Source organism: Pelecanus crispus, chromosome 11, assembly GCF_030463565.1.
Source record: "Pelecanus crispus isolate bPelCri1 chromosome 11, bPelCri1.pri, whole genome shotgun sequence".
Classification (NCBI taxonomy): Eukaryota; Metazoa; Chordata; class Aves; order Pelecaniformes; family Pelecanidae; genus Pelecanus; species Pelecanus crispus.
This window is the reverse complement of record NC_134653.1, coordinates 29,404,126-29,425,892: the sequence shown is the minus strand read 5'-3', so window position 1 is coordinate 29,425,892 and position 21,767 is coordinate 29,404,126. Positions and strand designations below refer to the sequence as shown.

Below are 21,767 nucleotides of genomic sequence, written 5' to 3'. Positions count from 1 at the left end.
CCTGCGAGTATGAAAGATATAGAAGGTTGTTTCTTCAGTTCAAAGACGACATGTTTGAACATTGCCTGGGCTATTGCGCATTACTTTTTTTGCTTTGGAAAATACCATACGACACTTCTCCTGAAGGACTGCTTGGAAAACTCGCAGGAATGTGAAAGGATTAAGAGTTTGAAATTTGAATAACAGAGATTAAGGGACTTATAAGAATCTTGGTAAGAGCTCTAGCCTGTTTACTTTTTACTCACAGAATCCAGCTCAAAATCTTGCAAGAAGAAGTGCTGTGGAAGATCCAGCACTCCGGCTTACAGTAAGGCCAGGAGGAACCTCCTCTTGTACCAGGGATCCGCCGAACCTGGGGAGGAGCCCCCTCAAAATTCAGCTGCTGCTCCTGGGGAGGTTTCTCTTTCCTCATTGAGCCCTGTTTACTAGACGGTGTAGCTTGGCAAACCTCATGGATTTGCTGTCTGTGATACCAGAGGAGAAATGACTTTTGTAGCTAAAAAGACGTTTCTGATTGCTCCAGTTAGCTCCAACCTTCGTGATCTCCGTGTCCGTCACCGTCTGAACCAGGAGCGAGGGGCTGGATCTGGCTGCGGGGCCGCACCGCGAGCTCCCGGGGACCTGCGGCGCCAGGCTGCCGGAGCAGAGGGTCACCTTACTGCAGGCAGAGAGGAGTCTGCGCAGCCCGGGAGTGCCGGACCAAACTGCATCCCCACACCTTCCTGTAGTCCTCCGGCTCTGCGCGACAGCCCTATCAGCGAGGGAAGGCAGCTGTTAGTGAGGATTTCCCCAGATCACGGGCAAAATTTGTACCGATCATCGCAAGGCCCAGGGTTTACCTGTATGTGAATAGTATCGTGTCACTTCTCCACATCTTAGGGGAACAAGGACTTACTACAAAAATTAACAAACATGGTATGAAATATACAATAGCCACCATTAACATCATATTTATTGTTATTTAGTTGCTCAGTAAAACATATACAGATATGTACAATATGCATGAATACAGAAGACTGCACTTTACATATTTAAAAAAAAGAAAGAAAAATAACACTCAATTTCATGAGCTATTGTCACAGTCTTCCAACCAAGCATTTAAGAAATGAATTTAACAAGAATAAAAAAAAAAAAAAGAAAGAAAAAAGATTACAGGATTGCCTAACACACAGCAGAGTCAAGTTTTCATATTTTACATGTGCAATAACATTTTTCAGAAGAGTTTGCTATGCAGTACGGATTACCAGTGTTTGGAGGTTTTTTTTTTTTCTCTTTTCCATGAACCAAATTTAGTACAAAGAAATAACATCCTTTTGCTTAAGGCTGTTTTAAAGCTGTAATATTCTTGGGTAGTGAATAGTGATAAAGTTATAACTGCCGGAAATCACAGCCTGCAGTTTCATCAGTCAGAATCTATGAGCGGATGGACTCAAACCAACAATTTTAATAGAGAATTTCTAAGACAAAATTAGACTATTTCCTCCATTAGCCTTAAGCAATAAAGGAGAAACAATTCTATAAAAATGGGTTATGCTCTTACACACCATCCATTGAACAGCTGTGAATCTAGTAGTTGAGAAAACCTTACACTGCAGCTTAACAAAAATAATCAAAATTTACCAGGTTTGTCTCTGTCCGCGTTTCCCCACCCCCCCCCCCCACCTCCTCCCGCCCTCCCGCGTTTCGCTGACCTGTGCTCACCGTACCCCTTCCCTCCGCACGAAAGGCGTGAACGTTTTGCCTTACTGTTGGTGCCTGGAAGCCTCACAGCGATTCCTGGTTTGGGAAGGCCAGCCAGCCTCAGAATGACCACGTAGACATACAGTATCTGAAACAGTTCCCTAGATGACCCAGATGACATAGTTCTGATGTTCGTTCCCTTCCACCCTAACCACATAATGAAATCCTTACCTAATTTGATGAAAGTCACCATAACTAAATAAAAATGAGTTCTAAACCCTCTCTCACCGATGCTCTAACAACCAAGCTAGAATAGCAGAGAACTAGTAACCCTAGGAAAAAGTGATCCGGAGAAAGTTCGCAAGAGTATTTAATGAATAAGGCCTATTCTTTCCTTTTTTTTGGCACAGAGATATTTTATCACTCCTCCCAGTTTAAATGCAAGAGGGATTTTGCTCAGTTCGCTACTACATTTTAACTTGAAGACTAAGCGCAGAGTTTCTTTTAACAAATACCACAGGAGTCAGCGAGCTGGGTCAGGAGGTCAGTGACGTCCAGGCTCCCCGCTACCCAGCACCTGGGGCACGGCGCTGCGTGGGAGAACCGAAAACGCCCGGCAAGGCAGGGAGAAGTCTCCGAAACAAATGCAAAGCCGCATTTTAGCTGTTCTTCACAATACAAAGCAAAGATTGTGCACATCTTACTGGCATGTTTACCACAGGTCTTTGACTTCTTGGTACAACGTCCCCCCTGTCTGGAAGACCTGCAGGACAAGCAGCTGTGAGTTTACATTATTCTGGCTTTATCCAGTCATTTGGGGAACACGTAGCTCATAAAATTTCACCCTCTGTTGCACCGGCTCATCCTCCGAAGGAAGCGAGCCTCGAGCCGTACGGCTCAGCAAGGAGGGCTGCGAGCAGAGGAGGTCAGACCTCAGGTACAGCTCGGCTCCGTCACTGATGTGCCTTTGACCCAGCTCGGGTTGACGCTGTCTGTGCCTCAGTTTCCCTCTCCACAAAAGAGTGCAACTTACCTCTTGCACAACAGGCTTTTGCCTATAGCTCTCAAATATGCTTCAGTCAGAAGTACTGTTATTCAGAAAATTAAATCATTTCAATTCTTACCATGTAGGGCTATGCTGATATTTTGTATACGTTAGAAAAAATAATCAGTGCATTCAGTGTCAAATTAATGGAGAAAATGAGTACAATGAAAATTACTGCAGGCAACACAAGCTTTGTGACAAAGCTCTAGCCTTCTGCATGTGCTGTCAGTACCAAATACACCAGGGTATGAGCATGAAGTGATGCCTGTCCTGGTCAGTCATATGTACCATTTCTGTTCTGATCTTTGGCAAAAAGCAAAGAAACCATAAAAGCACAGGTCAGTCCTGGCGTTGCCAACAGCTGCCCCGGGTAGAGCTCGCAACGTCTCCTTTTGCTCAGCTGATAACGTCACTTAAATTAAGCAAGATCGAATGGATAGGAGGTTAGCAAAACGATTGCACATGACCGTATTATTCAGCGAAACTGGACAATAAGGCCCAGAAGAGAGTCAACCACTGTTTTTAACTCCTCACTATCTAAAAAAACCCATCCTCCCACTGCATCCACCTCACGGGCCCAGCAGTGCCAGCCATGCGGGAGCAGAGCCAGCAGCGGCCGCGTGCCACAGCTCCTGCACTTCCACGCTGTACAGCTCGGCAGCTGAAGGCACGTCCCCTGGCTTCACTATAGCCTGTCCTCCTCCTTTCACAGGATTTAAAACCATTGGGTTTTAAGGAATTGCTTCCACTTTGTATTTCTATGAGCAAGTGAAAAAGTAAGTCCCAAGTGGATGAGAACAGCTTCCAGGAAAGAAGCACAAGCTGCAGAGAGCAAACCAGAAGAAAAGGGTGGGTGAGACCAACTGAGTCACTGAATTTCTACTTAAAGGAGGATTTCTCTTTAAAAGCCATCTGAAATGTTTGATGCAGCGTTCACTGAAAGGTCTCTTCCTGGTAGCACAGGGTGTGCATCCCTGACCTCAGGAAGCCTGAAAAACCTGTTCTCTTGAATGCAGCAGGAAAAACTAAAAACAAAGAAGTAAGCCATCAGGGCTGCACTGCACTCTGGTACAGGAATGCCACCAGACCATGAACTCTTCCTAAATTTTCAGCTGTAAGCGCTGACACGTGGTATCATATGTCTAGGCATGTGTTTCGCTGGGGTTACTCCAAGACCCACCCAGCTGGAAGGGGTAGGGGCTGCCAGGACAGGGTGGGAGCTGCGGACCGAACCCACCACGGCAGCGCTCGCCCTCGCTCCGCTCCGGCAGGCACCGAACCCCCCTCAGCTCAGCAGACCCCAAGCGCTTTGCTAGACAGGATTTAAAGTTCAACACTTCTTTGGGTGAACTGGGACTTAAGAAATCACAGGCAAAGAGGCATCTTCCAGAGTGGGGGCTGACAATTATTATTATTCTACCAGGAGATATTTTACTGGGGATGGTGATATTTTATTGCAGGTACAGGGGAGAGCTCTGAGCTTTCGGTGGCACACACACCTACAGAAGGTACTGAACATCCCAGCCTTTTGTTCCAAACCAAGCGGGCGTTGAGGCAGCTCCACAGCCAATTGCTCCAGGATGGGCAAAAATCCTCATCCTCGTGGCAGCTCCAGCTTCAATAAGAAGTAAAATAATATTGAAAATCAAGGTTCAAAACTATCCAAATTTATCCAAAGTCAAGTCACTGACCAGACCCATAAGAGGAAATCAATCCATGCATGGTTAATAAGAGCACATTCAAGTAACATTTCCAAACACTGTGAGTCTCTCTGAAGCCACATATGACCGAGAGTGAGGATTTTAGACCACCCCGTGCCACCGGCATTTTAGGCAGAATTTCCTCTCCATTGCTGTCTACTGAGAACATTACTTCAAAATAATTAAAGGCCCAGCACAATCATCGAAGATAAAATACAAAGCAGTCTTCAAACTCCATCCCTTGAGGAGGAACACATTTTGTGAATTCTTGACAGAAGTAATAAATAACCCTAGAGAGGCCGACCTTTATTTCACAGCTAAAAACTAAATCTCCAGTGATGTTATTAAGCTTCAGGGAGCAGAGGAAAGCGAGCTGGCCTGAGCAGGGTGGGACGGCTCACACTCCTGTGCTCGGAGAACACACAAATAATGGACAGCGTTACGTAAAACCACGGGAGCGTCAGATCAGCGCGTCGGTCGTGTTTTTATCTGGTTTGCTTCCAACTTTCTTCTCGAATGAGTATTATCTATCACGAGCAGGAAAGTATGGTTTTCCTTTTATTGTGTGCGTCCAGTAACACTGTTCTTCAACGCGTGGCAAAAACGGGGCCTCGACTGAGCTCGGTGGGGGGGCCTAACGCGGGGTCTCCCTGCCCTGGCAGATTAGGAAACGCTGACCTTGGGCATACAGCCTCCCGCATCCCCCCGCTTGGGCCGCCCCCCGACCGCTGCCACCGCACGGGGACGGCCGCGGCGGGAGCCGGGGTGCCCCGCAGACAAGCGCACGGGACGCTGGACCCTGCTTCCCATCGACAGCGTCTTTCTCCAGCTAAAAATGGGTGAAAAATGGGCAGGGTGCGGCAGTGCTGCCTGGCAGAGCTTTGGGGACAGCGGCCGCAGCTGGCGATGGAGCCAGCCCCAGCCGCGCCGGGGGCCCCGGCTCCTGCGCCGGGACGGCGTGCCGTGGCACAGGCCGCGCAGGAGGCACGCGGTGGCGCGGGGGGATTTTCGTCTCCAGCGGTTCTAAAGTGGGAACTGTGGGAGCATCACCAGGACCAGGAGGCTGCGGCCACGCTGGGGAGCACCCCCCGCTCCTCCTCGCAAGCGGAGAGGGAGCCTGGGCGCTCGGTGGAGGAGATAATGGCTCTGAATTATTAAGCAAACTTCCTGTTAGACTTATTTAGAAAAACGCCTCTATACCTTCCCCGGCTGTGTCTGAACCGGCCCGTTCATGACAGAGCTCCGTCTCTGGGCTTCACCAAGGCAAATACAGGAACGAGTGTCCTCGCCTCGCAGGGGGAGGCGGAGAGCAAACAAGGCTGAACGTTATTAATAACAGAACATAATTTTCTCAGGAAAGGACAGGCTCGTTGCCCGAATTTTCAACAGAGCATTAACTGTTTGGTTTGTATGTGACTAGCAAAAGCTGGGTGTCAATATAATATATAATATAATGATGACCATTTCACTTTAACCGGCGTTTATTCCTGAACTGCTGTTCTTCAGGATCACCATTGTAATAAGCACTGAACAAAGCAAAACAAAAAAAGAAAAACAAAGCAAATGAGGAAGAAGAGGAGGAGGAGGAGGAGGATCTTTGTCTTATTATGACATATGTGACTTGGACATACGCTGAGATGAAAAAGGAAAAGGCCTCATCTATAAATGTATGCCAAGGTTACAGAATAATGGGAAAAAGTGGTCTAGCAGGAAAATCTTAAGCAAAAGTGTGCTAACTGCAGAAGGGTTAACACTGGTAACATACTGTGGCAGAAGATTAAAAAAAAGTTGAGGTTTACTTTAAATTAACCCTTTCCAGTCCATATGCCACTAAGCAGGTACCAACCTAGAAAAATAGTCCACCTAGCAGTAGCGGCCCTTTGAAATTAAAAAGAGAAAAAAAATAATTTCTTTTGTTCAAGTCAGGGCGGCCACAAAAGTCCCAAATCTGTTGGAGATGTCCGAGTGCAGGGACCTCCACGTCGGCACCGCAGTCCGGCCCTTCGCCTCGCCCACGTCGTCCGTGCAGTGAACCGAGAGGCACTGCAGGTGGCTGCCGGTCTGCGCCGTGGCCGAGGTCTTGCTCGGGGGAAGGTCGTGGGCTGGAAAGGGTTCACAGAGAGAGCGTTAGGAGAACCGCGCAATGCAACCCCATCAACTCACACAACCGGCAGCACGCGGCGAGCGTCTCCGCACCCGCCTCTGCCCTGCCGGTCCACGCCCCGGCTCCTGCACCCATGGCATCCCCCGGCTCGGGGACGCGGCGTCACCGCCGCTGGCACAGCTCCCTCTTCCCACCCCGCAGCAAGCTTCTCCAGCGGATTTTTCACCGTGCCAGAGAAACACCAAAAATATTCTTTCACATGCACTTGTTTTAAAGTAAGCCATCAATACGTCTGAATGTTGGGGATGTATGCACGACTGATGACGTGTCTCCTGGACTGTAGCACAACTGGGAGTTTTCACACCCTGTGCACCCTCCGCTATTTGAAATCGATACTGAAACTTCCCCAAGCAGGAAACCAGCCCCGAACCCTCCGTGTCCTCCAGGTCATTCCCATCATCGGTCTCTTAAGGGCACAGGTCTCCCTGTTCACCTCTTTTCATGGAGCACCACGATAACATTTTTCTTATAATTTCTTCATTTTAGGACTTTGTATGATCTTTAGCCACCCTTAGTTTCCATTAACCATAGAAATTCAAGAGTTTAACTGAAACATCCTAAACGATGTCCTGGGCCTTTTTCCTCTGGATTTCACAGTTAATACGAAGAGTAGCTAGAATCGTTCCTTCCAAAGTATGTACTTTGTACTCGTGACTCTTTCCCACTGTCACTCCATTATTTTTCCCTGCTTCCATTCTTAATAGTTTCAAGTAATCTTCTCTGTTGCAAATCTATTTTTCTCATCCTCAAAATTTGCCTTGGTGCACATGCCCTCTCCCTGCCCGGCACAGCCAGGGACATTGTTCTTTCATCACTTTCTTCCTCCTGGAAATCACTCACTGCTTTAGTTCTTCTCCACTGCTCATAGTCAAATCACCAAAAAAAGCCCAAAGACAAACCCTCCCGAACTTCAGCCCTTCACATCATCTTTCTCATGTTCCACAAAGCCGAGAAGTCCGGGTTTACCACACTTCATGGGGCAAGTTCTATTTCTTTCATTTAACCAGCTGCTACACCACATAAAAAAACCAGGAACTGAACAGCTTGTTACACGATCACAGTGATATTAAAAAATAATCTTAAACTAGTCTGGAAGTCCCTGGTTTAAACTGGAAAATGCTTTTAATCCTTGATTATAGCATGTCAGAGATGCTCATATTCAAAACAGTATCATAACACCATACAGAAAAACTAATTAGAACCTGGGGACACGATGCTATAAACGATGGGAGAAGGAACACAGCTCCGGAGCAGTGCTGCTGCCTGCTCAGCCACGCGCTGCATTAGTGCAACCATGTGCAAAATCAACACAAAGCTCTGTTACACACCTCAGCCTAGCCCAGCTGCGCTCTGGATTTGCATTTCTGCAGGATACCATCACTCACTGCTCGAATAAAGAATCCAACATCAGCAGGTCAAAGATGCTCACATTCTCTAAACTCCAAAGTGGATTACAGTCCCCTGTAGTTGGCGTTGCGTCTTTTTGTCAGTTTTGATAAATAAGCAGTACCGAGGAGCAGAGCTCAAGCACAGAGCAGAGTTCGCCGCACAATACCCAAATGCAGCGTTTTAGCAGGCAGAGACGGCATTAGCACAGCCTGCCTTTGCTCCAACACAGGGAATCTTTACTCTTCTTTCCTGCCACCCCTGAGCCCCATCACACCGCAGACGCTCTCCCTCCCCTGCACAGTCTGCGCCTGCTTCTGAAGAGTAACAAGTATTTTTATCTCCTTGGGGGAGTGTTTCCACCTCAGCCCTTAGCACGAGGGGCACATCTGTGCTGCGGAGCTGGTCCGCTGGCAGCACTCTGCGGGCACGGCAGCCCTGCGCGGGGCAGGGAACAGCACGGGCTGCGCCACCGACACACGGCCAGCAGCTGCGGTAGCGCGGGCCACTGAATCCCAAGCTGACATTACGGTGCCACGTCGGGAAAATCGCAGGGGGAAAAAAAAAGACTCTCTAAACAAACGCTGTTTGATGAAGTGTTCAATTTAAGCTTACTATCCTGAATGTAAATATACCTGAATAACTTTTTATTTATCAAATGTTTAAAACTCAAATGGGATTGTGCAGAGAATTGAGAAAGGGAAACATTTTTCTTATTTATATTTGTTCATGTCCCTTACAATGCGCACAGTACCCAATATTTTTTATTCTTAGGTCTCCCTGAACGTACAGGACATGCTGGTCTCGGTACAGGAAAAGCCAGCGCCTTGAGATTAGTCTTTGTGACAGCAGCTTTCTTCCTCTGCCGCAGAGAAAGAGGAAAGAGTCCCACTGCTGAACTGCTGTCACGAGGGGCCCAGGGATCTCGGCAGTGTTTCTGCAAGGAGCATTTACTGCAGGGCTCCAGGAGACCGGCCTCTCGGCTGAGGACACAGACAGAAGAGGCAGAGACAGCACGTTCCCAGAGCAGAACCCAGCACCCGGCTGCGCGTGCCCGGGCGCCAGCCGGGATCAGAGCCGGAGCTCCGCTGCGCCGGCACAGGCAGAGACGCCTGCATCGGCCACGCAGACACCACCGACACCCAGAACGGATCAGGTCCTCAGCGAACAATTAACTGAGGAAGTTCATATGCCACGAGCATCTAAAGAATAAAAAATTATTTGGTTGTAAATCAGCAAATTATTTCTAAAATGTTTGCTGTGGATAAAATTTATAAGCAAACTACTAATAAAGGAATCAATGCAAAATCTATGCCACAGTGATGAACAGGATTCGTTGGCCTCAGAGGAAAACCCAAGTTAATGAGGTGAGCAGGACCTGATCCTAAGTTTGCGAAGTTAACGCTGATTACCACTGTCCACATGATGCCTAACTCAACACCACTGTGTGAGAGCTCAAGCTCTCTTGGTCTCTTGATGAAGAGCACAGAAAATGACGCATTCAAATCCAAACCAAAACCAGGATGAGAGCTTGCAGTAAGGCTTGCATTGGCAAAAGCGTTCTCAAAGCCAAACTGGAAGGAAATATTCAAGGCAATTTACTTTTTTCCAATATTTCTGTCTTGACAAAGCTATGATGCTTTTCTGAAAAAAAACTTTGTATTAAAAAATTAAAGTTGTGCTGAACCACCTGATAAGAATTATTTTCTTAAGCACAAGATACTGCCTGATGCTTGTCCAAAACAGTAATACTCTCCCAGCAGACCCGTTTCACCAGCCTTCCTCGCTGTCTCTCTGCCTCCTTCAAACCAGCAGTGCCCCAGCACCTGCCTTCTGAGTGCACACGGTCCTGAGGGGTACTGTTAGTAGAGACGGATGGGACTCAGCAGGTTAAAATTAGTCAGGTAATGCAAGATGGTGTCATCATGTCATTGCCTCGCAGTTGCCAAGTTTCAGATAAATCACTGTCAGTCATGAAGTACACCTAATTGAAAGCAAGGAATTTTCAAACAAATTATCTTTAAACTGCACAGCTGCCTCTATTAGCAACTACTGCAAGAAATTTGTGTTATTAATAAAAGCAATACCCTTCTAATAAGAGCCATCCTCCATACCCAAGGTCTCAAGATGGTCTGGGTGGAGACTTCCTCTGCAAACCAAAGGACGTGACACAACAGAACCTGGGACAGACGCAAGTAAAACCACCCGGTTTGCAGGATAGCGCATGCCGCTTGAAAACAGCAAACACTGAAGTAGAGATAAGAGATAAAACATCATACGTAAGCACATGACGTGTTCACATGGAAGGCATGAAACTTAAAGCAATGAAGTGACCAAAGACCAAAAGGAGTCTGGAAACGGCTCAACCATAATGGTGTCCTCACTCCAAAGAGCTGCGATTAGTGCACGTCCTGGCCGTGGCAGCCTCCGCGACTCCTGTATGCGATGGCGGGTGTTTAGCCAGGGAGGACAGTCACCTACAGAGCAAAAGCCACCAAGCTGCCTGTGACCGCAGCAGGGTTCCTCCAGCCGGCGCACCCAGCACCCGCCCCTCGGCGGCAGCACCGTCTCACGCACCGCAACCGGGTGAGGTCGTGGTGGGCGCAAAAGCCAGTTACTGCACGGATCAAGCTTAAATTTCTAGCACTGGAAACTATTTCTTCCTTTTACTTTGATTATAATGGCCCATCCTACCATTATCCTGTCCAGAGCAGCAACCCATGCTCTGTATTTCAGAGGAAGATAAAGACGAGGAAAACCCACCACTGTGTATCCCAGCCAACTGTGCAAAATGGCTCACAGCAGAGAAAATTCCTGCAATAATCGCTGAATGCCCTGGAAGTTAACGTGAGGTTTGATTAATATTATTAGCTCAGCTTGCACAGAGGCACTTCCAAGAGCCAGCCATAACATCTGGAAGAGCTGGGTGGCTATGGCAAAGAAATATTTGCAAGCATTCATTGGAACATGAAAGTGAATTAAGTTCGGCCATTTTCACAGCCCTTACATGCTTGCGTTCAACCAATATTCCAGCAAGTTTGCTTATTGCAGTTCAAACTGTACGTTTTAGGTCAATACTTCAAAGTATTCTCTGAAGAGTTCGCTAACATTCACCAGTTACAACAACATACAAAAGCAATGGTAAGAGTTGTATCAAGCAGTTGGGACAGAAACGCCAGGCTGCTCCCCTTTACAGAGGCAGATGGATACACAGCCAGCTTCATATTCCCAAAAGACTAAAAAAGCTTTTTTTTTTTTTTTTTTTGAATGACATTAAAGTTTGCTTTTAGGTAAAAGCTATATATTAAGCTTTTGAATAGGCTTTACCCACACGAACACATTGCAATCCTTAAGTCCCAAACAAACAAGCTAACAGAAAAGCACAGCTCGTGAAAGACTCACCCAGCCTTTCTCCCATGCCCGGAACCGTATCCTCTGCTCTGACCTTGCGCATTTAGGAAGCTGCTCTTTCGTTCTGCTCTACTTTGCAAAGGCATGCATGCCTTCAGAAAATAAAAGGTTGCTGTTTGTTTGTTTACACAGCATTAATGGCAGCATGGTAACATAGGAGCCTCACCACCGTTGGTAGCCCGCAGCTGGGACACAGGGTGAAGACAAGGAGTTCTGCTCCACCAAAAAATTCAATACACACACCACAGACTGCTTTTTCACCTCAGCCCAGGAAAAACACATTTCTCTCCAGTGAGATTAGATTCTGACACTCTCCTCACTCCTGGAGACACCATGTATGCACACTTTCATTCTCTCCAGCTTCCTTCTCACTCCCTTTTTCCTTAGCCCATGTTAAGCTTCTATGTAAAGCCTCTTCCCTCACGTAGCATCTTCATATGCATTCTTTAAAAATAAACATGTTCTCTTAACTGTGATGACCCCACCAAACACTACCCAAACCCAGACGTGTCCCAATTTTTAGGTAAGCTAATCCCATTAAAAATGAGTTCACCTGCAATGCTAGAACACATTACATGTATCGTCTTGTGAGAGAGGAGATTAATTGAGGGAGGGATGGTGTGTAGTCAAGGCAACAGTGGATGCTACACAGAAGCACCAGGAGTTTATGCTGCTCTTCAGGTGCTGCTCGTGTCATTCCTCTCATTTTTGCCAAAACCAACAACAACAACAAAAGGAACAGGAGGCAGAGACAAGCAGGAGCAAGAGCGCAGTCACAGTCTGGTTGGGGTCTGGTTGGGAATGGGCTCCACTCCACATTTCAGTGTTCCTGTGAGATTGAAGTGACAAACAGGAGGTGAAGATCCCTGGAACGGCTCCTTGCCCCAGGGCTCGTCCCTTACACTTCCTCACCGGCTCTGACAAAGCCTCAGCCGCCCGCGCTGCCCAGGGTCCGGCCGCCCGGCACAGCACGGCCCCGCTGCCGCCCTCGATGGCCAGCCGAGCGTGAAGCCCCTGGATTGCTACTGATCTTGTTAAGGCTAAATCAGAGGATTTGGCCAAAAACACTGTATTCCCTGATCAGAGATCGGTTTCCCCTCTACCATCTGATAACCACTCTTAAAGGATGCATTAATAGGCTTCTGTTCACTCTGCGCCCGTTAAGCAGAGGCCGAGCTACCGTAAGAGGAAATAGATTTGAGTAATGATCTCTTATGAGGCAGCAAACCTACATATAGTGTTTAAAATTATTCCCTTAGGACAAGATGTTTTTCACCAAATCTCCCACATGACAGTTTGACATATTGGTTCAGGCACATAGCTCTCCATTTGTACACAGTACAGAATCATCTTTTTCAGTTTTCAAGACAATTAAGGTCTGAAAACATCTCATGTTTCCCTGCACACTGTACCTAGTCTCCACAGATTAATTTACTCCTAAAATTGTATTTTTAAACACAACTAGTTCATTTGTGTTGATAAACAAATGAACCATCTCCTCCCTCACTGCTGTAGCACTGACAAAATCCTGGACAGAGGCATCTTCTTGACCCGGGAGTACAAGTGAGCATGTTTTGCATTCGCTTATAAACACAAACGTGGCACCTGCCACCTGCTTTACTCCGTAAACTTCCACCACTTTCAGTTTTCTTCACCTCTGGCAACCTGTACCCCGCTTTGGACTGGATCCGTCTCTTCTATTTGAAATGCCTTGGGGTAAAGGCTGTCTCTGGCTTTGGACTCTGCAGCACCAAGCACTCTGCTGGCGCTCAATAAGAAGCCCCATCTGCTCCATTACTGAAACCTTCCTCTTAGTCTGATTTTGCTCCTTCGTTTATTTGGTGTAACCTGTGCAATTTTTAAAGCCCATAAGATGCTTGAAGGTGCTACCCTCCCCAGTATGAACAAAATTAAAGGAAGTCACCAGTGTTTGTGGTTAAGATGAACAGCTGCTGCCAAGGACTCGTAACGACCTGCACAGTCAAAACGGGGACCAGGTGATTCCCCTCTTTGCTGACCAGGAGCGCTATGCAGAGATACCCCAACTCAGGGTACGGCCACATCTCACTCATTAACATTTCAAGAAGTCATTTGGCTTGATCAGTCCATAGATTTATTGCCAAGACCCATCCAGCTGAGCTGCACTGTGAAAGCCTTTCTCACAAAGAAGGGAAGGCTCTTTAGTCAAAAACACATGTACAGCGCTGAGCACTGTCCCACACCACTAATATATCCCACAAACCAGGATTACATCATTCGACTTTGCTGCATACAGACAAGACACCGCTCACCTGAAGGCAAGGCAAGGCAAGGCACGGCCGTGCCCACTCGCTCGGGCTGGGAACACAGCCCATTTACCCTTAACATTGAGTGGTGCCCACCCCTCCATCAGCCCATCAGGTCTGGCAACATCCTCTGATCCTCAGAGCCTCTTCCTCCACAGACAGCTTGATTAATTGGAGGTGCTTGCGACTCTAAAGGGAGCATGTATCAGCCCATGCTGAAAAGATGTTTATTTTGCTTTCAGTGGTCTCAGAGCTGGCATGGAGCTCCATCAGTGCTTGCCGCTTGCACAGAATTTAGATAACAGGAGACACAGAGTGCTTGCTGTGAATACATATTTTTCTTTTTTCTCCCTTGGCCTCTTTTCATGCTCCTGTTTTCACCAGGAGCAACAGAAGGATGCATGTACCACGACAGGGAGGGTGCCCAAACCCACGGCAGCATTAAGGGTTTGTTGTTACGGCTGTAGGGTTACAGTCAGACTGCAGTGTCCTACCCTACAGCTCCAGCACCAAGCCAGGGCGGATGTCACTTGAGGACAAACTCAGCCTGTTAGACACATGCCAGTGTCTGAAGAAACTGGTGAAAACACCGTTAAGTAGGAAAAATGCTAACCCTATCAGTGGAAAAGGTGGCAGTCATCTTACACGTAGCGTGACCTTGAAGACACAGAATGAACAATGTGTGGATAAGGAGAACGATATTGCTGTTTGAAAAAACGTGTTCACCCTGCCAGGAGGAGACAACAAAGGGGGAACACACAGTTCCCCACTTTGCTGCCGACTGCCCAGCAGGAGAACAACGCGTGTCTATGGCTTTACAGGAAAGCGTGAAACTGCCTACACCTATTTAGTTCTCTGGAAGCTACTGTTAAATTACTGCTTTCCAACTCTACGACTCCTGAGAAGAAACGTAAGCCCTGTGTCCAAGGGGGAAGCCAGAAGCTCCATACCTTGCAGCAGCACCAGCTCCTGTGCCCTGCTAGACGGCCAAGGGGAAAACGGACTGTTTTTAACTCATATCCTTCCTCTCTTTTGGCTACCTCCAGTTCCTCTTTTTGGTTTAACACATCAACTCTCAGGCTGCCTTTACTAAAATACACAAACCACAGAGGGAAGTTCTGCCTACCCCCCTTGCGAAGAGGCTGATGTCAGGGTTTTGGTTCTCACATAATAAAAGACCATTCTTGCAAACCAGGTCCCATCACAATTACAGCACTGCAGTGCTGCTTTCTGCTAGCCTGGTCCTGCCTTCCCCCGCACAGTCAAACCATGGCTTGTGTGTAACAGCCACTGAAAGCTGAGCTACTGATGGCCAAACTTTCAACCATGGTCTAAGCCAACCCAACCCAACTGCACGGCTCTGAACCACTGGTTGGGCTACCCAATGCCAACACCAACACTGTGCTCTCCTAAGCTCTGCACAGTATGAGAAGCTACAACCCTGCCCAAGTGAGGAAAACTGGCTTTAAAAATCAAACCAAACCAACTGCCACCAACAGTCAAACCATTTCTGGATGCTTCCAAGAGAAAACAAATGGGAGTCCACCAACTGCAACCCATGCCAGCACAGCCAACTCAATGCTCCCAACATTCACACGCTGCCATCCAGGACCAGTGAATCCTCTGGGAGGTCTGAGTTATTTTTCAGGGCCTGTCCTCCCTCTGCAAAAAACCGAGCACTTCTGCTCATCTCAGAAAGGAGTTAACTGCCTAAATGCAGCCTGCTGGCTCCATGAGGTTTACACTCGGAACTGGCATTGGGACAAATGGCTTCTCCTAACCCTCCCTCCAAGGGACTGCAGCTGCCTCAACCACGTCCCTACCTCTGCATCCAGCACGTAGCATGAAAAGGAGAACTCCACAGTAGGAGTGAATATTGGCTGACTGATTCCATGTTTTCTCTGCTGTTGGCGTACATCGCTCACTTGTACTAACTAAATGCTTTGAGCGTATTTTCACCAAGGGTAACAACCCACACATCCGTGATGAGTAAGGAAATGCTGTTTTTTGCACCCAATACTTTCAAATTTATTTCATATGCACGCAGCTTTACGCACAACTCCAACCCATGTGAAATCCATCTCTCGACAGCCAGAATGCACAAGCAAATAAAAGGTTTTTCCTAAAATCCAAAGTGGAATTTTCTGCCTGCACAGAAGTCATATGAAATTGTTCAATATGCCCTCATTTAACTAAAACCAGGTCCTGGACGCTGTCTAGTATTATTTCAGGACAGGCCAAAATTGAAAAAAGACGCTACTTAAATGTTCTGCATTAAATTGCCACCTTGACATTTAACAAGGAGCTAAGCCGATTAACGGTGACTAATGCCTGCCATTTCCCTGCGCGGGATCACCTCACAGACCTGCCCTCTCCCATGGGCACCACACAAGTGGCTACCACTGGTCCACGCTCCCGAGAGCTCGCTGTCAGCCTCCAACAGTGTCAGCCTGCCTTTAGACAGTGTCCTGGGCTACCAGGTTTTACCGATCCCCAAGTTGTTTCTTCCCATTATGACAGAACCTTTTAATGCGTGTTAAATACTGAAAAATGGCTCGAGCTGGCCTGAGCTTTGCTCTGCCGCTGCACCATCACCACCAGCTTGACTCTTCACCAGGGGATGGTGCCCAAAAGAGCAATATTTACTTGAGCCGTTGATTCAATCTATAACCTATCATATCATCTTAGGAAGTTTTGCTGCCACTCATTCTTCTTGAGGACACACAGGTCAAAAGTACCAGTATCACCTTCAACCTAATGTGAGTTTCAATGCGCAGAGCAAGCCGCCAAAAATAGCACAAAAATGCCCACTCACACTGGCAAGGGAAGTGGGCGTATTAATGGAGTTTGTAAAGGCAATGAATAGATGGTGATTATGCACAGAGCGCAACAAGAGGAGGAAACATGTAAATTCCAGCTTTCTCTCATCAGATTTGTGCAAGAGCTTCTACATAATTGCTGGGGAAAAAATAGAAGCGACAACAATAAGTAGGATATTTAAGCTCTGCATATTATACATGGAAATCTCTATTTTCCTTAAATGAAGTGAAAACAGAATGAAAGAAGAAGATTCCCTTCAAAGAACTTTGTTTGTGGTTGCTTAGTTTCAGGAATGAGTACTTGTTAGCCAAGTGTGAAAAAGGGAATTTGTCTCTGAAATATTATCAGCCTCTTGTGAGGCGACGGCTTGGATACAGCTGGCCAAAGACTTTTATGTGTTTAGTTGCCTTGTTCCCAAAGAAATCAAGAGGAGCTATACCCTCATGTCCCAAAGACAGATCTGCATCCAGCTTGACTGCCAGGGCCAGGGCATCCTCTGGCTGCCCATCCCTCAGTCCCTCCCATCTCCTCCCCAGTTCTGCCTGCAGCTCCTGGAGGTGCCTCTGCCCGATCTATAACTCACAATTACGAGAGACCATAATACAAAACTGCCACAGGCAAAGTCAATCTCTCCCAGGGGCCTCACACATCTGAGGCTCTTGCACACCAAGAAATGGTGGTCGTGTACATTAATGCTCTGGGTTAAACCACAAGAGTTCAAGGATATTCGTGAAAATACAACTGGAGTTTACCAAAGGCTATCAGTAAGTGAGAAGAAACAGCAGCCAGGATCTTTAGCTCTTTTATCTCATTCATTTATTTATAGCACTACTTTGAAATACATCCCATTCCTCTTTAGGATACCTCCGACTGAAGTTTGGTGTCTCCGAAGTAGCGGCTGATATGAGCAGACCTTGGGAAACAGCCTCCCTAAAATCAAAAGGAGCTCAAACAATTTCACCACTCACAGAGTAAGAGAAAAGCAAGAGCAGAGACCCCAGAACAAAGCTGGGTCTCACCAAGGCATCTGCAGAGATGCGGTTCAGAGGTGGACACTCCTCGGCCCACTCTGTGCTGAGGAACACAAGAAGGCAGAGGTGTGACACTCCAGAAACAATGGTTTTCAAATCACGGTTTGCAAATTCCTAGTAATTCATGGACAATTTCTAAAGAGTCAACAAAAAGTAATGTAAAAAAGCAGAATTGTTCAGGAAGCCTGAGTTTGTTAAAGAAGGGTCAAAATCTCTGCTGGAAAACATTTAAGTGTTTGCAAATCAGACTGGTATCTGATGCTATCAACCCAAAATGCACTTTCTGGGTAAATTCTTGCTAGGCCTTTTCTGCTATAGAAAAATCCCAAATTCTGGTATACCCAAAATTTTACCTTGGCTACAAAAAGAGATGGAAAAGTTGTTGTCATATAATGGATTTGGCGCATTCAGAAACATCCCGTAAAGCAGCAGAAAGGTGTGGTGATTCAGCTGGGGGTCATAAATCTAATGAAGGACCAACGTTTGCTTGAACAGCATGTTTTAAAATTAAATCCATCTGAAGGAAAAGCAAAATAATCATCAGATAGAAGAAATACACAACCATGTAAAGGAGAAATGGCAGCAAAGGAATTTCACCTTACAAAATAAAAAAAAAAAAACCACACAAAGAAACCTGGCTTTCTTCGGTATGTCTGTAAGTGCCACTATTAGGATGAGAAAAATATAAGCTCATCTTTTTCTTCCAATTGTCACATCACTGTGGAGAGTCTTCACGAAATTCTCAGAATAGCAACGAATCAGGAGCAAACAGCTGTTCAAGCAAGAAAGTCACGGGTAGACAGACTTGCACGGCTTCAACAAAAAATTAACTCTAAAGTTTCACAGGCCAGTAAATCAACAAAATGGGCCAGCACAACACAGGATGGACAGTCTCATTTTCAAACCCAAAGCTGAAATATGGGCCCATGTTCCCTTTCCAGCCATATGCTCACGTGATTTATGACCCACAACAATTTCAATATCCCTGGAAAATGAAAAAATGGCAGACAATTAGCCCACCCCGCTACGCTGGCAGTTGCGTGGGCTCTGCCCTGCGGCACTCGGGGAGGGGACGCCCAGGAGCGCCAGCAGGGAGAGGGCACGGGGCTGAGCACCGAAGGACCGAAGTGCCGGCACACGGGAGCACAGCGCGTCCCTGGGGATCTCACTGCAGTGGGAACTCTGCACGGAGCCGCCCACAGGAGACGGGAGATCATTCCTGTCCCATATGCAACTACAGCTGTTTATGACAACTGCTATTAACCTGGTTTAGATTCGGTCAGTGCAGAAGCACAGACCATCCTACTAGAAGGGGAGGTCCCTTTGATCGCCCAGCTCCTAGGAGAAAGGTCTCCAGAGGCGGCGATGCTCTCCCCTGCCGCACCAATTTCCGTGAGCCAAGCTAATAGGGAGTGGTGGAGGAAGGTAAGTTTAAAGCAAATACTGCACGTATGCAGCGCTAAGCAAGAGGAGCACAGAGCGCACAGAGCAAGCAGGGAGTTCCTCGCCTCCCCCGGAGCCCTGGCCCCGCGGGGCGCAGCACGAGGCAGTGAACTCGTCCCCTGGCCCCGACGGGCTCTCGATGTGGTGGCAGGGCACAAACGGCCTCATCCTTTCGGACACAGACAACACTGTTCCTTAACTCACATAATTTACAACAGAGAAACGTGCTGTGGTACACTCATCACGCCTATGCAAAGCGGTTATATAGCACAGAATAGTGTTGTGGGGATGAGCTGGTTAGGCAACAGCTAACTAACCTTCCCATGCTTGTGGTCTGCAAGACCTTTAAAGCTTACGGATGCGTCCATAAAATCAGAAACAAAGCAGCGAGACTGAGACCCCTCTGTGAAAGGACTTTGCAAACACAACCCTGACACTCATGGGGGTGACTGCCACCTTGCACCCCCCACCCATCCTGCCCCTGCAGAGAGGCCCATTAGCTCAATGCCTGCAAGTTCCACACAAACACCTCGCTACCGAAATAAAGCCAAATACGAAGAAAGTACTACACGACAGCGTAAGGACTGTCTTGTAATCTCCACCTGCAACTGTCCCAAGCAGGGCACTGTTTGATCTTTGAGCTCTGTCAAACCAGGCAAGGCTTGGCTCTTCAGCACCCGCTCCACTACCGTAACACAAATGCGAAGAAGGCACCACACGAACAAAATCCTCCACCCTACCACTGAGTCACACATTTCATTTGCACAGGCGGGGCGAGATGCAGGTAGTACAGCTTGAGTCGTACAACCAAAACACGCACTGAACCCCAGCTCTCACTTTGCCATGAGCCAGGGCTGCTGCACATGTAAACCACCGCACTACACATCGTAAAGCCTGTGAGATACCGAGTCAATTGGCCCAACATCAAAACTGGTTATTCTGAAGGCAAGGGCATTCAGACTGGTCTTCAAGTATCTTCTGAGTGGCAAACCCCAAGTCATGCTTCTACTCAAAAGCATGCCTCCAAACAGCAGCATCGTGCCCTTCGCGGATGAATGCTGTGTTTACTGGAAAACATGCGGAGGAATACAGGTATCCACAATAGCATTGCAACAAATTATGCTGTCCTCCGTCCTTCTCAGAGGTTTGGATCCACGCATCCTCATCATCCAGCTGCCCAGCTGCCAAGGCAGATGAAATGTTGGGCCTGCTGGGCTTAGATAAGAGGGCAAGCGAAATGACAGCAGGAGCACCCCTCACCAATGGGACTGCAAGGATATATGCATGAACCTCTGAACTACTGAACTCGGTGTCTTAACGTACCCACCTTGCCTCCAGTCCTCCAGGTCGTCTCGTGCAGAAGGCAGCTGTGCTGAAAGAGTTAATCTCGCCTGGAACAAACGTATCTCCAGTTTCTCAGAAAGTCAAAGGCTGCAGGAGCTGGGCTGCCTGCTCCCTGCCTGCAGTCTGACCCCTGACATTTCCACTCTGCTTCTCCCTGGCATGGAAAACTTAACCGTACACAAACAAACAGGTTGGGAGGACAGATAAATGGAAGACGGAGGAGAAAGGGAAGATTTCTCAGATTTCTTGTAATAGCCCTGATTGAATAATAGCAGCCACCACCAGACGTGGGTGAGGGGCTGGCGTTTATCCGTAAACCCTGAAGTCTACAGCAAGACATCTCTGTTTAATTAATCCTGAAAGGGTCCCTTCCCCCTTCTACATCCCAGGGAGGTTTTGAGGATCCGCAAGTTTAAAGACACAGCGAGTCCTTTTTAGCTCTTTTCCTTACAAATCACAAGGGCAGAAAGTGCATGTTTAAAACCACAGCCAGGATTTACAAACTGTACAGCAAAGACTTCCATCACGTGAAACCACACCAGCAAACCCAAATGAGAGGGTATCTTTGATTCGGTTGTACTTAACCCTCTGAAGCAATATAACCATCAAGTAATGAGTTTTTACAACAACCTGCTGGAAGCGTGCACACACGTAATCATAACCAGATACAGGTCTGCAGATTTTACCTGGGCTTGGGGTCTGCTGCCATTCTTACAGAATATCTATTTTCCAAGGGATACATCTGCTCAGTGCTTGACACAGTTCTACCATCCCCCATTTTCATCCAGTTTTCCCATTACCCTGGTGGCATTGACATCACTCAGTGATGGAAGAGATTGCACATACACACGGAGCAAGACAATTGCAAACATTCTTGCCCCTCGGCTTTCACTTCGCTCAGGGAGGCCTGGGAGGACCTTCCAAGGCACCTTCCATTTCTGAAGGCCCCCTGCCCTCTGATCCAAGGTGAACATTGTACTAGTGCAGAGCACCACAATTTAAGCCATCAGCCATGAATTGCCACAATGCTGGCATGTCCCTCCACACCTCAGCAGCAGTGGGAGAGGAGCTCTGCTTCCAGGGCGCCTTCATCCCATCGCTGCACTGAGAGCCACAACGTGCCAAGGAGCACCCATCACTTCAGAGAGGTGGTGGAGTCACCATCCCTGGAAGTGTTCAAAAAATGGGTAGATGTGGCACTCTGGAACATGGTTTAGAGGGCACAGTGGTGTTGGGTTGATGGTTGGACTGATGATCTTAGAGGTCCTTTCCAACCTTAATGATTCCTAGTTTTTACTTTCATTAAAAAATAATCCATCCAACAAGCCAGCAAACAGGAAACTATTACTCTTCCCTTAATTGGTTTAGTGGTGGACTTGGCAGTGTTAGGTTAATGGTTGGACTGGATGATCTTAAAGGTTCCTTCCAACCTAAACGATTCTATGATTCTATCACAGC

The 21,767-nt window shown here is 47.4% G+C and overlaps 1 protein-coding gene across 1 annotated transcript in view; it reads right to left on the bottom strand.

Annotated features, from left to right (window-relative positions):
• Positions 1-6,342: 6,342 nt before the first annotated feature.
• The window catches only part of MN1 (MN1 proto-oncogene, transcriptional regulator), a 35,808-nt gene continuing 20,383 nt past the window's right edge, over positions 6,343-21,767 (bottom strand). Inside the window, exon 2 of the mRNA XM_075719111.1 lies at positions 6,343-6,527. Coding sequence (XP_075575226.1) covers positions 6,343-6,527 — 185 coding nt within the window. The remainder of the gene's footprint in view (positions 6,528-21,767) is intronic.